General features: G+C 36.9%; 1 protein-coding gene across 2 annotated transcripts; it reads right to left on the reverse strand.

Annotated features, from left to right (window-relative positions):
• Window positions 1–9,607: 9,607 nt before the first annotated feature.
• Window positions 9,608–17,578, reverse strand: lman2 (lectin, mannose-binding 2). 2 transcript variants are annotated; one of them, XM_068571968.1, is made up of 8 exons: window positions 17,380–17,578; window positions 16,352–16,470; window positions 16,094–16,211; window positions 14,195–14,274; window positions 13,019–13,180; window positions 12,704–12,818; window positions 11,963–12,082; window positions 9,608–11,547 (listed from the first exon to the last, which is right to left on the reverse strand). In XM_068571968.1, exons 1-8 carry the CDS (start codon window positions 17,513–17,515, stop codon window positions 11,387–11,389), a joined length of 1,011 nt encoding a protein of 336 aa, XP_068428069.1. In that variant the 5' UTR covers window positions 17,516–17,578; the 3' UTR covers window positions 9,608–11,386. The 2 variants fall into 2 exon arrangements, with proteins under 2 accessions (XP_068428069.1, XP_068428061.1); XM_068571960.1 differs by lacking the exon at window positions 14,195–14,274 and adding an exon at window positions 14,341–14,423.
• Window positions 17,579–18,636: the final 1,058 nt, after the last annotated feature.

Here is an 18,636-nt window from a genome sequence, read left to right on the forward strand (position 1 = left end):
AGTGTTTTATTGAGAAAGCTCAAATAAAATTGAACAAGCTCGATGACATGTTAACTTTCTCCCACTGAGGAGAAAGTATGATGATAAATCAGTTCATACAATAAGAAAATGGTTTTCAGTATATTAACTTAAGGTACGTAAACCGTAAGACATTTTATTTTCAGGGATATACTTTTTTTTTCAGAAGCATGTTGCTTCTAACCCCTGTTGCTGCCATGCGTTACAAATTAAAAAGATTGTTTTTCACATTATAACAAGACAATTTCAGGTATTTACGACATTCAACAAACGTCTGTTATAATGTGGACTATTTATAACGAGATTAAACATTATGTTATCATAAAAAGAAAGGTTAAAGTAAATGTACAAAGCTGTCATTTGTCAATAATTTACACGTTTTCCATTGATAGTTGTCCTCAGGTGAAAAAGTAACTCCTATTTGTCAATTTGTGTCATAAATTACTGTGCTCATTATTGCCCTCCAGAGGAGACACACACACACACACTCACACACACACATATGCTTAAGTGTGATCCACGGCGACGGGGGGTGAGCTGGGTCAGGGTGTGAGCTCTAGAGAGGGGTCTGGTTCTCCAGGGTCACCTTGCCTGGTCCCTTACCCAGGAATAGTGCCTGAGTCTGGGCATGAGTTATTCTAAACATAAGTCTGGTTCTCCAGGGGTCTCTTGGGCCCTTATGTTCCCCGATTGTCAGTCACTGTTCCCTCAATGTCACTTGTTCTCCAGAGGCCACCTGGCCCGGTCTGTTACCCGGAAATAGTGCTTGAGTCTTGGCATGAGTTCATCTAAACATGAGTCTGGTTCTCCAGGGGTCTTTTGGGCCCTAATGTTCCCCCATCGTAAGTCACTGTTTGCCCAGAGGCCACTTTAGCTGATCGGTTACCAAGGAATAGTACCTGAGTCTTGGCATGGGTTAATCTAAACATTAGTACGGTTATTTAGGGGTCTCTTGGCATGCATGTTCACGCTTATTCCAGCCCTCATGTTCCCCCGTTCTCATTCACTGTTCGTGTATATTCCTTTATTTTTCGGTCTTTCAAGGGAATATGATGTGTTATTAATCATGTTTAAAAAAGTCTGTCACCCGGGATACAGACTGGCCGTTTGTAATGTCATTCCCTTTGACATTGAGGCTACTGTATTAACACTGAGGATACAGTATCCTTGAAACGGGAAACTGACATTTACTTAACATTCATATGTGTATATGTGTATGCCTAACGTCATACCCCAATGTCAGCTTGTATCCCAATTGTCATTTACCACCTGGTGGCCAATAAAGGTACTCTGATAATTTGATGTAAGTTTGAAAAATCATAACTCGCCACCGGAAGACCCAATGATTCTAAACTTTCTAAAATGGTTCATCACAAGTTCAACTAACATTCCATGTCCTTTCCCGTTTTCTAGTTGCCCTCTTTATATTCCTTAGGGGGACCTGAAAAAGATGTACATATTTTATTATTCGTCTAATATACGCTGTATGTCAGAGGTTTCCCTACATGTGGAAAATACACAGCAGTTCTTAATTGGATCAGGTTCCTTAAAGCTTGAAAACGGTGACATATACTCAGTGGGCCAATCCCAATCTCCACCCTTACGGACTCATAGAGTTTGAGGAGCAGTCCCGCAAAGTCCTTGAGGGTTTAGGGCTGTCCCATTGTCACATTGTGGAGTGCTTGAGGGCTCTCTGGCAGACAATTTGACCCCTTTATGAACTCTTTCCGTAAGTAAACATTGAGGGAATTACAGACAGTTCATCACAATGTGACGTTCAACACGCAGTTCCCAATGGAAGAATGGAGACGTAAAAAAAAAATACCTTTACACTCCAACATTACAGATTAGATATGGACCATAAAAACACATGACTCAGAGTAATGCAAGTGGAAAATATATATAATATTATCTTGTTATCATTTGTTACGTACAATGTTCTATATGTCTTGTATGTGTTCATGTTTAAGGTCTACATGTATCGTATTCTGTTTTGTGTTGTTTGTTTGTGTTGTTGGTTTGTCTCCCCCTCCTGTTTTCATTCCTACTTTACAAATGTGCACACCTGGTTCCAATCATCAAATCACCACACCTGTTCCAGATCTCCCATCAACCATTCCCCTTTAAATAGTCTTGTGTTTGTTAAGGGGGATGGGTTTTGTCATGTTCTTTTCTTTGGCGCCACTGACAGTCCCTGTTGATCCCTGTGTTGCGTTTTGAGAATAACATGCAGTTTCCAATGGAAGAATGGAGACGTAAAAAAAAAAAAGTTAAACAAAGAGGCACATGGGCATTTAGCCTGATAAAATACCTTTACACTACAACATGACGGATTAGAGATAGACCATTAAAAACACATGAATCAAATCAGAGTAATGCAAGCTATATATATATATGTATGTATATATATATATATATATATATATGTATGTATATATATATATATATATGTATATATATGTATGTATATATATATATGTATATATATGTATGTATATATATATATGTATATATAAGTATATGTATATATAAGTATATATATATATATGTATGTATGTATATAAGTATATATATATATATATATATATGTATGTATATATATATATATATGTATGTATATATATATATATATGTATGTATATATATATGTATGTATATATATATGTATGTATATATATATATATGTATGTATGTATATATATGTATATATGTATGTATGTATATATATATATATATATATATATATGTATATATGTATGTATGTATATATATATATATGTATATATGTATGTATGTATATATATATATATGTATATATGTATGTATATGTATATATATGTGTGTATATATATATATATATGTATATATATATGTATATATATATGTGTGTATATATATACATATATATGTATATATATATGTATGTATATATATATATATGTATATATATGTATGTATGTATATATGTATATATAAGTATATGTATATATAAGTATATATGTATATATGTATATATAAGTATATGTATATATAAGTATATATATATATGTATGTATGTATATAAGTATATATATATATATATGTATGTATATATATATATGTATATATATATATATGTATATATATATGTATGTATATATATATGTATGTATATATATATGTATGTATATATATATATATATGTATGTATATATATATATGTATATATGTATGTATGTATATATATATGTATATATGTATGTATATGTATATATATGTGTGTATATATATACATGTATATGTATATATATGTATGTATATATATATATATATATATGTATATATATGCATGTATGTATATATATATATGTATATATAAGTATATGTATATATAAGTATATATATATATGTATGTATGTATATAAGTATATATATATATATATATATATATATATGTATATATATATATATATATGTATGTATATATATATGTATGTATATATATATATGTATGTATATATATATATGTATGTATATATATATGTATGTATATATATATATATGTATGTATGTATATATATATATATGTATATATGTATGTATGTATATATATATGTATATATGTATGTATATGTGTATATATATATATATATATATATATATATGTATATATATATGTGTGTATATATATACATATATATGTATATATATATGTATGTATATATATATGTGTGTATATATATATATATATATATATATATATATATATATATATATATATATATATATATATATATTGATTGATTGTTTGGGCCAGTGTATTAAAAAGTGGTGTAAGTAAGGTCTATTCAACAAATCAGTGAATGATTAATACACAAACCCAACAGTGTCGTTAATAGTTATACACCCTGACCTGATATCCTCTTTGGCCCTTCAAGGTGGTTTGCTGGAAAAACATGTCTGACCTCAATCTAAACTTGTCTGACCTAATTGACAATTTTACCTAATTCAGGAGTTCCCTCATCTGTCTCTTAAGGCTTTTGTTATAAAATGGTGGAAACAACTTGAGGGTGAATTACACTGTCAGGACTTTCACTTTCTAATGTATTATTTAAAAAGATCACCACTTTCCAATCAGAATTTATCATATTTAAGTGAAAAAGTGTTGAGATGCTTATTGTTTTATTGAAGAGAGCACAAATGAAATTAAACAAGCGCTATGACATGTCCTCTTTTTAAGGCATTTTATTTTTAGGGGTTTAAGTAAATGTACGAAGCTGCCATTTGGCAATAATTTCCATGTTTTCCATTGATAGTTGTCCTCAGGTGAAAGACAACTCTCATTTGTCAATCTGTGTCAAAGATCTGTGTCAAAATTCACACACACAGTAGAACAGGCAGCACGCCCAAACTAAGTCAACGAAATAAAAGAACGAAATCCTAACTTTCCGTTTGATCACCATCAATGTTTCCTTTGATTCCAGCAGAAACCAAACAAACAGAAAATCAAAGTTCAGCAACGTGTTTTTCAGATCAAGTCAAAGTTGATGGTTTCACCCTGAAAGACCTGGTTCCTGAACAGATTCTTCCAGATTCACGTCCACATTTATTTACGAAAGAAAACAGTCGTAGAAATACAGAGAGAGCTAATTTTAAGATGCAGAAGTCTTAATTATAAGAGTATTTGTTATACGTTCATATGTAGCTCTTTCATTAAACCCCCTTCATTTATCAAACATAAATCTACCTCTATGGATATGGATTACACTTTGTGTCCCTGTAAATCTTTTGATGCAAAACCTTGCACTGTAACAAACGTGTGAACACAGTTGTCCCGTCTTGTTTTCTGAAGTGCATAAAAATGCTTACATCCAGTTAAAATCAATATTTAAACTTTAACCAGTGTCCTTATTGGTCCTACACCCTGACCTGAAAATGTCTTTGGACCTGCAGGGTGGTATGCTGGCAAACATTGCATACCTAATTCTAGGGAAAGCTTTCTAGTTTAGAGATCCTGGGAAAATCAGAAGCCAACAATGATCTTATTAGTCATACACTTCTGACTAGTATAGTTTCTCAAAACAGGCCATCAATAATAGTCCTCTAATAGGCTACCTTTAATATTTCTTTGGTCACATTAAGGGCAGAAAATTGGAGCTCAGCTCACTGTGTGCTACATTATCATTGTGGAAGTGCAGTGCAAGAAACGGACCGTACACTTTGGAGTTCAGGTGAGGGTGAGGTACTGATCAGAGAGGGTCTCCAGTGGGGATCATTGTGGGCATGAGAGGCCTTCTGGGGGCCCACTTGTTAGGCATATTGACATCATGGCTGAGATCAAGCTATGTGCCAGTTTGAACTGGATTGAAGTCGTCCTGTTTTGCTCTTCATACTCTGTATGTTTGTCTGTGTTGGTGGCCAAGGACAATTTTACAAATTAGGAAATAATTAACTTATTTCACAAACCCTGCAATGTCTATATTATTTTATCCTGCCTCCCGACCTGAAATCCTCTTTGGCTCTGCCGGGTGGTTTGCTGGAAAAACATGTTTGACCTAATTCTAATCTTGTCTTACCTTATTAGAAAATCACTGAGAAAATCACTGGAGATCACTAGAAAATGTAGTTTTGTGGAGAAGTTCCCCTTTTATCCCCCGTTCTGTGCATTCTGCGGAATAATATGCACTGTACATGTGTCTTGTTCACAAACAGTAGGAACGTGGTCACGACTCGCTGGTCTGGAGGCTGTCTATGAACGGGACCGAAGAGGCTACAGATCAACGCATTGCTCTGCTTTTACAAGATTCAAACGAAACCTTTATCTCACCCCTCGTTTGTGGACTCTGTCTTCACCTCTCACTTTCCTAGCTGGTTGATGTCTCCTCTGTCTCCTCATCTGTCTCTCAAGGCTTTTGTTATATAACGGTGGAAACAGCCCGAGGGTGAATTACAACGTCAGGACTTTCACTTTCTAATTTATTATTTAAAAAGATCACAACTTTTAAATCAACATTTACGATATGCTGAGTGTCTTATCAAAGAAAGCTCAAATGAAATTGAACAAGCTCTATGACATGTTCACTTTCTGTCACAAAGTAGAGAGTATGATGATGAATCGGTTCATACAATAAGAAGATGGCTTTCAGTATATTAATTGAAGGTATGGTTAACTGTAAAGCATTTTATTTTTAGGGGTATACTTTTTTTCTACAGAAGCATGTTGTTTCCATGCCAAAAAAAGAAACGGTATCCTTTACAAATTAAAAAGTTTTTAAAAATGTACAGATTTAAGCTGGATTGAAGTCGTCCTGTGCTGCTCTTTGCACTCAGTGTGTTTGTCTGTGTTGTTGTTCAAGAACAATTTACCAAATCGGGAAATAATTAACTCATAAAACAAACCCTGCAATGCCTTTATTGAATCCTACCCCCGATCTGATATCCTCTTTTGCCCTGCAGGGTGGTTTGATGGAAAAACACGTCTGATCTAATTCTGGGCGTATGCTTTCTAGTATGTAAATACGAGATAAAAAATCAGAAACCCTCAGCATCTTCATAAAAGGCTGACCAGCTCCGATGAGCCACAGTCATCTCTACTTCTGTGACAAACAGCTATTATCTGAAATCTCTGTGTTTCTCTTCACAGCTGGAGCATCATGAATATGTGGCTCAGCAGTTCTTTCCTGGTAGCGGGGCTGTTTCTGTGCAGCTCGGCCCTGACACCTGAAGAATGCCAGCCTTTAATCACGCCTTTGCATATAACACCCCCCATGGTAAGTCTTCATCTGTCTGAGTTTGTGTATGAGGCATTAGCACTGAAGCAGAATTCAGCTATTTGGAAAGGTCTTTCTGAGTTACTGCCTTTAGCGTTAGCATTACTTTGAAATTAGAGCGAAGCCAATATTTTTCTGAAAGATGAATAGACAATAACACAATGTAGTTCAACCATTTCCCAAGATGTGACTGTTTCCTATTCAGGTAGTTAACTAATATGTTTGGATTAGTGTTGCCTCTTGGGAAACGGGTAAACAAATAACGTGCAGTGGACTGAATGCTTTTTAACCTGATGGTTTTACGAGTCTTTGAGGTTCGGGTAAATATTGTTAGAACTGAAACATTTCTTTGTTTGCAAAAATGTGTTTTCTGTGCAGATATACGGCAAGACCCACTTCCTCTACGGTTACAATGATAATGAAGTGTACAGAGGCTTCATGAAGAACATCCAGAGCTACTGGAATAATGTCATCCCGTCAACATTCGGCCCCAATGCACTTAATGTGTCTACGGAGAACAAGCTGTGAGTTTTTAACACTTTAACATGTGCAAACAATGTACAATTACACAACATAATCATTTTTGTACATTATAGATAATTAAAATACACATTCAAAATGTCTAGCATGGAAATTCTTTCTCCACTGGAAGGACAACCTAAACCTTACGGAGCTTTCAAACTAATCACTCAGTGTTCAGCAGTGGGAGGACTCTTAACCTTTGAAGCTGACATGAATGAGAAGTTATAAAACAGCTGTTAGAATATGAACTTGGCTCTTCCTCTTGTCTCTTTCTCAGGAATGGAACCTGCCTGTCTTTAAACTTGAACGCAACCATTGAAGACAATACTCTAATAATGAAATGTAAGTTACCTGATCCACCACCAAGCTGGAGGTTCTACATCTTTGTTTTGTTAGTTCTGTTCGTCAGATAATCCAGCCGCAGAGATCATGTTTCTCGTTATTAAGAGCTGCAGATTCATCACATATATGATCTTGCTGACTTCAGATGCTTGTAGTTTCAACCAACTGAAGATATAAATAAATATATTCTGCATAAGTAAAGACTTACAGAGTTGATAGCACGGCTGTCGACTCTTTCAACTTTCCTCATTACAACACACAAGGAAAGGGAAGAGAGCATCTGTCCTGTCTGAGGACATCAACACAAAAACAGTTTTGGAAAGTTTACCAGAAGAACCTTGTTAGATTTTCAGTGTAAAGGATAAATATACAGTTTCTGTCCTCAGTCGACAACTTCAAATCAATCAACCACATGTTGCCGACTTGTGACGGCTGTCGGCTCTATAGCTTCACTCGCTCCAGCAAAGACCTGGACACGATGTACAAGAAGATGAGGCTCAACGCCGAGATTACATCGGACCAGATCACCATGCGTGGTCTTTACCTGTTTGGTAGGAAGGAACAAGCCGGAGAGAGAAAATATGTATAAATATTATTAAAACGCATTTCATATCTGAAACATTCATCCTGTTTTGTTGTTTTGTCTCCAGTAACAAAAACAACTGTGACGCCTGCTGAACTGGAACATTTCAGGAAGCAGGCGAGCTGCCTCGGCTTCACCGGAGAACCAGACTATATCCACGACCACAAATACGGTGCTTCACCTTTAAGACCTGTCTGACTCAAACTATGACATGGAGATGCATGATGACTGACATAACTGACTTCTTTGTTTTTATCTCTATCTGTGCAGATTTCTGTCCTGAAGGCCAGGGGCTGAGGATGATCGATGACAAGCATCACTCATTAGATGACGAGCGTCATTCAGGGAGTGAGGAGAGTGAGGAGAGTGACTAGAGCGTGTAAAGTGGCTCAAAACATTAAACGCATCGTCTGTTTGGTTCATTCAAAATCTAATGAAACACAAACAGGTTTTACGCTGCGAGCTTAATTCGGCAGCAGACGACAATGGATGGGTTTAAAACACACTTCAGCCACGACAAGAAACTTTGTCTGGTTTCTCACGTTTAGAAAATGTGTTTCCTTTTAAATGTTAAATATTGTATAATTCATATGCATTGTATAACATTAAAATATCTGAAGACATAAACAGACAAAGTTGTTTTGCCTTTCCTCTCTTGTGAGTGAAGAAAATAAATATCTATTAAAGTTCAGCTTAGCGAGATGTATGTTATGTGTATATATATATATATATATATGTATATATATATATATATATGTATATATATATAGTGTTCTATTAAAAATCTACATTATTCATGCGTAAAAAAATAATGAATGAAAACTAATGCACACACACAGATGATCAATTGTAGTTGAGAAAGACATCACTGTAATCTCACCTTGTGCTGCATTTACACTATAAATGGACAAATATGATATAAATGATATGCCAACCAAGTTATTGATTATACTCATTTAAAGATATAGATTTTCCATTTAATGTTACCCAACATGAGCTATGAGACTCCAACTATGAACATTAATATTCACTGAAGTATTTACAATATGCTGTATGTGTACACGTTGTAGTATGTACAGAAAATACTGCTCTCTTTACTGCAGGTATCATGTGATCTTATGAAATACATTGATATTGATTAAACTACCAAACAGCGACAACATCAGAATACTGCTTACACGATATGGTAACACAAATACATTAATAGAATATGTACGTGATATTTGCAGCACTTTAATCATGACTTTTTTGTCACTAAAGTATTATTTTCCTGATAATATAATGCAGTAAGTGTGATAAATACTGTTAACGTGTTATAGCTTAACAGTTTAGTTAATAATCTATCCAAACAAGATCCTCCCGGTTAAATAAAAGGCTGTTAAAAACACCATAATTCACATGTGAATGGTTTCTCTTTTATTTCAATAACACGTTTTTTCAGCTGAGACGAGTCGAAGTGATGCGATCAAATCCTTAGTTTGACTTTTGAGCATTTCCGACCCAAACTGGGGGACATCGCGGAGGTGGAAGGTGGAAGAAAACCAACAGAAATATAATCAAAATAATAAAGAAAAAATCATTCCATTAGCGACAGTTAAAGCAAAATCATTTCATTAGTCGCTGGTTTCATGGAGCAGTTATTATTAGGAGTTAATTCAAGTCACAATTCAGCGTCGATAACCCAAAACACACATTTATAAAAACAACAAAGGCATATTCTGGATAGAAAAACAACAACAACAAATGCTGCTCAAAAAACACCCTGAAGAGGGGAAAAGAACAAAACTAAAAGAAGCATAAAAAGATATTTCAGCCTCAAGCGGCTTCGTATCCTGCTGAAACACATCGGGGGAGACGTTGTGGTCGTATTTAACAGACTTCAGACGACGCGATGATGCAAGAAATATGTCACCGTTTGTGCCGCCGCACCAGATTCACAACCTCTTTACTGGTTTTAAGGGTTTAGGCCCCAAATCCAAATTTCCAGATATCTGCTGTGAGACGTTGCCGCCGCCCTAAATGTTGACGTTCATGTAAAAACTGCTTCAGTAATTAATTACCATTAAGTGGTTTATCAAACCAAAAAAAAGGGTGGATTTATCGCCTGGTTCTTGGGGACAAGGGAGGTAGTTTTATACCAAATATTTTTTATGTAATGCATAATTTTCTGACATTTTCTGGAGGTCAGTTATGAACTGAGAACCCAATCGACTGATCGTTTGTTGTGTTTTCATCAGAGGGGCTGGAGTGGAGAGACGTGAACACAGATAGACACGCAGAAAAAGAAAAGGAGCCAGATATTTAAAAAGAAAAAGAACAACAATCAAACTGCATCATTTGAAAATAAGTGACAAAGACATCGAAGTGCTGATCGAGGAAGTTTGGCGCCGAGTGGTTAAATTATATTTTCTGAATTTAAAATCCCGGCCAGCTCGAGAGCAGCGTTCTGTCTTCAATAGTTTAAAAATTGCTAACAGGCTAAATTGTATTTCTTTAATTTGTCTGAAATGTGAAAACGAGAAGGAGAGACGGCAACACGGAGAGAGGAATAATCAAATTAATCTCAACACCCTTCATGAACACAGGCTAAAACGGAAATTCACATCACTGCAGGAGTTGCTGTTAAAACACACACACACACACACACACACACACACACACACACACACAGTCGAGTGTAGGTGGTGTCCAATATCATCAATATTTGGATAAACCTAGTTTGAACGCTTCCTGTAGTTTCCACAATAAATTCACAATGTTTTTATATGACGAGAGTGTGTGTGTGTGTGTGTGTGTGTACTTGTATAAGGTAAAACATTTTTTAGCATCTCGTCTGCAGCAGACAGTTTTTTCGGGACTCGTAACTCTTCTTAGTTTCGTGAAGGACAGCACGTCTATTCTAAACCCTGAAACTACCGAGACACGGAAACTACAGCATCGCTCGTGACGCTCGCCGCGAGTTTTTTTCTTCTTTTCTTTTGTTTAAACCGACGTCACAAGTCACCACATCGCCTCCCTCTTCCCGTCGCAGTGCCTTCAGAAAAGATATAAACATTTTGTACAATCTTTTAGAAAATAATTCACATTGAATGCGCCGTCGTCTGGAAAACAGTTCGTTCCGGAAACAAACGCCTCCCGCGAGAGGAAAAAGGTTCTCCCTCCTCTTCCTCGCTCAGTAAAACCTCTTGTTCCTCTCCTGCCTCTTCTGGAAAACCACAGCTCCCACCACGGCGCACACCACGATTCCCAGCAGAGCGCACAGCAGCAGCAGGAAGACCTTCCAGCCGGTGAGCGGCGTTCCCCGGAAGTTTCCGGTGGGATCGTCGATGTTGTCTGTGAAGCGGGAAAATGAATATTATTCTGAATTTACGCTCATCCGATTGTTTTAAACAAGTCCCAGAAACGTGTTTTTGATGAGATGATAAAACAGACTCCTGTTCTCAACATGAGCTAACGAAAGAAACAAAGGAAGGAAAATTTATTCCCGTTGTTTCCTTCACTGACTTTTATTCCGGCTGCGTTTTAAAGGCATAGTGCTGCTGCGGACATATTTTAAACACCTAAAAAAATCTTTATCAGCTCTATATTAAGAATATTTTCACGTCTGCCTTATTGACCGGAGCAGAGTTATTACCGGAGTTCATTGACAGACACAGTAATTGTATTTTTTCTGTCTCTGTTTGGTCAGAGAGGAGAAGCGGAGGCACGTGGAGAACCTGGAAGGAGAACCGAGAGAACCTTGGTCTACCTTTCGGGGACTTGAGCAGGCTGACGCTGGGCTCGATCTTGGTCCAGTCCAGGTTCTCCTCCTCGGGGGTGTGTTCCACCATCAGCTGGTAGAGCTTCATCGAAATGATGTCGTGGTTATCTGGAAAATAACGTACGAGTTTAAACCATCCGAAAAAAGCTGTAAAGTTACATATTACTTTAAAAATATTACGTGAATACATATTCATCCCTTGACAATGTAGGAGAATGTATTCATAATGTCGAAATGACATTAGAAGACAAGAAGAAAAAAATGAACAAATGCAGAAATTAACAATAAAAAGAAGTGTTAAATTTATGAGAAATAAATCAACCAGAATGTTGATTTATTTCGCCAGTAAATTCTCAATCGTCTCTTTGAATGCTTTTCATAATACGGTGATATTTAAAAAAATAAAATAATTAAAAGTTATATAAATTTAAAATGCAATTGTTTTTTCACAAATACACGACATGTTTTATACTTATTTTTCCCTGTGAGCTTATTTTCTCATTGGCCTGTTAAACTAAACAGCTGGCATTGTGAGAGATATAGATATATATATATTGAATAGATCTGTGGTGCGATAAGGTTAATCCATACTTGCAGAGCTCATTCCCCTTTAGATAATATTCAAGTTCATCTTTGTGAGTTTCCTCTTGTAAAGACTTGAATATTACTCCCCCGGCTCTTCATCTCTTTTTCACTTCCCGCCGTTTGTTAGCGAGCGTGTGAACCTACCGGACAGATCTCCCGTCGCTGCCGAGGCACCAAAGAAATATCCGGTGGGAAGACGAACGCCTCCGATGTCGATGCACTCCTTCCACTCGTTCTTGTCCTCCACGTCGATCATCACCTGCAGGATGTGGAGATAGAAAAGGGACTTAAAGCGATAAAATAATAAAGAGAAACACAGATTCTCGTGTTGATAAAGAGTGTTTACACCCAGACAGACACAGGCTTACAATCACCATCTACAAACACTCTGTTAAGCTGTCTGGTTGCATGTTCTTTGGCTAATTGCGCTACAGTGGGAGACGCTACGCGACGACGTACGGTGAGTCTTCCTTTGGAGTAGCGGATGGCGAGGTACGTGTCGTGCTCCCGGTTCCGGATCTCGGCCGAGCAGCCGCCGAGCTCCGACGACCGGCCGTCTTTGCCGTGGTCGTAGTTCACCGATCCGTTGTTCACCATGGCCGAGATGTACGGGAAGGAGCGCTGGCGACAGGGAGGAAGAGCCAGCAAATATGTGAATCAAATTAATAATAATAATAATAATAATAATAATAATAATAATAAGGGAATGATGTGAATTCTTAAATGAAGATGATGCACAAATTAATATACAAAAAAAATATATAAGAAGCCCACGTGATATAGTTCAGGTTTATATATATATATATATATATATATATATATATATATATATATATATATATATATATATATATATATATGTATGTATGTATGTATGTATATATATATATATATATACACACACACACACACACATATACACATACATACAGACACATATATACACAAATGTATGTTTAAATATAAATACACAAATATATACGTATATAGACACACACATACATATATCTATATATATATTATATATATATATATATATATATATATATATATAAATATAAAATATATATTTATATATATGTGTGTGTGTATGTATGTATATACACACACACGCGCTACCTTCACACTGCAGGCATATATAATGTTTTGGGCGACGTTTCATATTTATTGAGAACAAAAACTATGAAGTCAAAACTTTTGGAACCGACTGTATTTTCTAAGTTACTTAAATTATTCATATTTTTCTCTTGGAGTTAAACCGAACTACGTGATTGGCCGCTTGTTCCTCGTCTTTAACAAACTTTCGAGTCGCACATTGAAAACTAAAATCAGCTCCGGATCTGTTTCGAGGTCGATTGAAGACCTTAAGCTGCGATGTGAAAGTAGACGCATCAAGTTCAGGTAAAATACAAAACTTTAAAATAGACATATAAAAACAATATTTTAAAACAGCTGTGTGTGTTTTTTTTTTTGTTTTTTTGCTGTAGAGACAAACGGGTGAAAATATGGCAAATTAACTCTGCGTCATTTATTAAAACATGCTCAAAACGTTCAGAAAACTCGCCGCTTTCCAAACGTTTGAAAAGAAAAAACAAGCGTCATGCTGGACGAGTAGAACCTGAGCGGACCACTCACATCCGTCGCATCATCGTTAGAGTAAGTGTCTATAAAAACGGCCAGCCCGTGGAAGAGAGCATTGTTGGAAAACACGGGCCCTGCAAAGAAACAAGCCGGTCAATGGATCCACACACACACTCACACACACAGACACACACACTTACATCCATCCCGTGGAGGTCATTGCGGAAGGTGTCCACAAACAAAGCCAGGCCAAGAGACTGATCTTGGTTTCCGAACACGGGGCCTAGGACGGAGGCAGAGGTGAAGGCGAGACGTGAGCCCGAAAACAAACATCTGGACATGATCGGAATAAAAAATTTAAAAAACAAAGAAATAATCATTTTAAAAAAGCCTTCGGACGAGCGTTCATTTACGCCTCACGGTAACAACGCGGCATCTTCTTTTCCTCCTCTCCCTCTGTTTTAATCCCTCCTTTATCCTGTTTTCTGCTTCCTTTCCTCACATCTGCATTTCTGATTACCAATGACGGCCTGAACGTCTTTGCTTTTTAAAAGGTAAATCACGGGGGAAGCAGTTTAGTAGCAAAGCCAATGAACCAATCAGACGGATTAAGATGTCGTCAGACGGGCCGACTGCCTCCTCTGACCTTTGAGTTTTCAGGCTATTAAAGTTCAGCGAGAGGACGACTGCGTCTCCGTTTAAGCACTCCGGGAAAGACTTTGATTCCTTTTCGGTTTCCTCACCAACGGTTTCCTTTTACCTTTTCCTCTGAGTAATTAACCCCCGACCACACAGTCGAAAGCTTCTGCCGTTTCACCCCCACCGCTTCATCTTCTCCGCTTTCCCCCAGTTGAACAAATATTTTTAAAACTTGGGAGCAGTCGTTTTCTCTACAAAGCAGGAGGAAGGTATCCCGGTTTGACAAAGGCCAGAGTTTCACATTTGATTTGAGGGTCTGGAAGGAGACACTAACGCTCCCGAGGCCTCGGCTGCAGCAGCTGAACTCGGTTTGACTTTTTCCAAAGAGCTCGGAGGATTCTCCAAAAAAAAAGAGTCTTGGTTGCTGCATGAAGTATTTTCGGTGGCTGAATGTCTTCACAAACACCATCTGTGTCGCGTCGGTGGCACGAGGCAGGAGATGGAATTGTTGGAGTTTATCATTTTTCCAGTCGGGAGAAGACGATCCGGACGTGCGATGGACTCCGATTTACTTAGATAAGTTTCCAACTATTAATTAACAACATTTAAAATCAAACTGAAAGATGACACATTTTACTCAAAAACAATAGAATCAGTGCAACATCCAAAATGTATTAAAACTAAATTCAGTAATAAAATGAGAGTGTATTCAAAGTTAAGTACTCAAATTATACCCAGAGTATTAACACTATGGGGAAATATTACTGATAGAAACATCACCTTTAACGGTCATTTTTCAGCGAGAATATTATGTTATATTATATTATTATATTATTAAGTATTAAAGTAAATACATAAAAATATATCAATATATATGAACAACCGTTTAGTTGCAAAAAACATGAAAATATAAATGAACGATGTTCGTGACTGTGAAACGAGCAGAATAATGTCTTCATGCAGGAAACATTAAATATTTAGACGGTAAGAACATTTAAAACAATGGCCAGAACGGAAGAAGGTGAGGAAGTAGGAAGAAGGTGAGGAAGTAGGAATTAAGAAATAGATGAGGAAGTAGGTAGATTATGAAGTAGGTGAGGAAGTAGGAGGTAGGTGAGGAAGTAAGAAGTAGGTTAAGAAGGAGGAAGTAGGTGAGGATGTAGGAGGTAGGTGAAGAGTTGCAGGTGACAGGTGAACATTGCATTTTGGGTAAATCCAAACTGACTCGTTGATGCACGGAGGACCAACGTAAGTTTAACTCGGCAGTAAAGACCCGCGAGGCTGAAATAATAAAATAATAAAAAACAACATTACCGGGATGCAGTCGGTCCTTCGTGTACCAGACGGCGATGCCGTCGCCATGGAGATTCTTCTTCCCCGACCCGTGAATTTTAAAATGCACGTGCATCTCCCAGTCCTTCAGGTAGCACGGCTGTGAACCAGGCAACACAAAAGTATTGACTTCGGTTAAAACTTAAACTCCAGAAGAACGTTCTTCCTTAAGTTGGCCATTAAAAAAAAGGTTTCGTAAAATATTGTAATTTCTATTCCAAATAGAAGTCCATTCCTCACCACGGTGTTCCAGATGGATCCCTGCTTGCTCTTCTCATCCGGAGTGAGTCGGACGTACGAGCTCGTCACCAACGTGCTGCCCCAGAAGTCCCACTGGCTGCTGGGGCTGCTGCCGACACCTGCGGGTCATGGAGAGGTCTGCGTGAGTGGAACAGATTGTGTTTCTAGAGTACGGCGCTCCTGTGTGTGTGTGTGTGTGTGTGTGTGTGTGTGTGTGTGTGTTCTTAAATAACATTCCAATCTTTAGAAATTGCAGGAATGCGCCACACAGCACTCCCTGGAAGGAGTTTATCTGCACACCAATCTTTAGATAGATATCGCCGCCCTAAAACACCCCAAATGCACTCTGACACTAACACACACACACACACACACACACACACACACACACACACACACATTATTGTAGAATAGCTGGGTTTTAAAAATGAAAAAGCACCTCATAGATTTTAAATGATTTTAAGTGGAATTTCTATTATATTTTCTTTGAGACTACGGTGTTAGATTAATACTCACTTATTTAGGTTGCTCAACTTGGTTTTATGACAATAGCTGAGACATTGGGGGAGGATTGCTTGTTTCTTTAGAAGTATTAGTGTTTACCATTAAAATGAAACATCATCAGGGTATCATGGTACACACACACACACATATATATATATATATATATATATATATATATATATATATATATATATACTCTTTCTTGATATAATTAGGTGTTGCAGCCAATTGAATTTATAAATTTATGTCAATATCAAAGTTTTAAAAGTATTCTGTGTCGAGACGACGCAAATCCTGTTAATACATTTATAATACCTCTCCAAAGCATCGCTCTCCTGTTCTTTGTTTTTCACATAAAAGGATCCTTCTTTAAATGCACAACCTCTTACTACACGTTAGCTAGTTATAAGTGTTACGAGAGTTAATTACTTTAGTTCGTAAATAAGTTGCATTCGTCGCTTAATATCCTTTGAGAGAGAGTGAACCGCAGCAGGTTAGCTCACGAGCTATCGTAGCCGCGTTACCTTGGTACGGTTTCATTAGCGAGTGCTCCCTCTTCAGATGTTCCGTGTTCCCGTCCGTTATATCACAGCACACCGGATACAATCGGAAAACCAAAAAGGCCAGCGTTGCGCTCAAAAAAGCTCTAAAGTTCCCCATTTTTTGGTTCAAACAGCCTCGAAGAAAACTCTCAAAACAAATGTACCCTTCGAAACTCCATAAATCGAGGGGGTCCGTCTGCTATTATCTTCCGGAAGGAAACAACTCAAAGCAGACGTGTATTGCCCCACTTCTTAAACCAGGGGATTATATAACCATGTATCATATAGTAATTATTTTACGACGACTAATCTGTTGTCAGTACGATACATCGGATTTTCTTGATGTATTTTAGGTGAAATAATACGGTGGAAGGGTTAAGCTGTGCGTGTTTCCCAACGGAAGATCTTTGAAGACGGTTTAAGTTGCACCAGCCAATCAGAGAAAAGCACATCACAAGTTAAGCCAATCAGGGAGCACTTGTTGTGCGCTTGGTTTCCACTAGGTGGCGACAGAAGGCAAACAATAAAAACAGGTGACAGAGGTACAGAGGTTTTCTCCGGTTCAACACGGATACGCAGTCCAGTCTAAAATAACTATTTACATTAGTCTATAAACCAGTTGTAATACACTGTGAAATAGTTTTTACGATCTGTGGCCTTCAGGGTTGTAGAGTCAAACTGACGTGAGTGATATGAGACCATGCTCTTGGTAGCAATTACTTACTTAAGTAAGAATACACAGTACAAAAATATTAACGCCATAAGTACTCAATATGTAGAATAGCCCTTTGGAGAATAATGTCAGATACATAATAACACCTTTATTGCCCATTTGGAAATTTGCTTTTAACAAGAAACATAAAATAATATCAAAGTAAAATCAACAACCGTCATGAAAATCACCACTGGAGGAATTTATTGAGCACATCAGGTTCTAGTTTTGTACAGACAATGCAAATACGAAAGGTCAATATAGTCTGAATGAAGGTCTTATAAAACAAGGTCTTTAAATACTAAAAGTCTCTACATCTTCCACTGCAAACTAAAAAACACATCTTTTCCCACTTTATCTGAAATAAAATACTAAATAAATACTAAATAGTACTTTCGTAGCACTTCAATGGCACTCATAGCACTTTGCCTTTCTTGAAGAATTTGTACTTTCTTTATTCTTGTTGTTCTGAGTTTGTACTCTCACAGTTAAATGCACCTATTGCAAGTCGCTTTGGATAAAAGCAT

The sequence above is a fragment of the Clinocottus analis genome, unplaced genomic scaffold (genome assembly GCF_023055335.1).
Source record: "Clinocottus analis isolate CAN_PGR_092001 unplaced genomic scaffold, fCliAna1.0.p SCAF_1, whole genome shotgun sequence".
In the NCBI taxonomy this organism is placed as follows: domain Eukaryota; kingdom Metazoa; phylum Chordata; class Actinopteri; order Perciformes; family Cottidae; genus Clinocottus; species Clinocottus analis.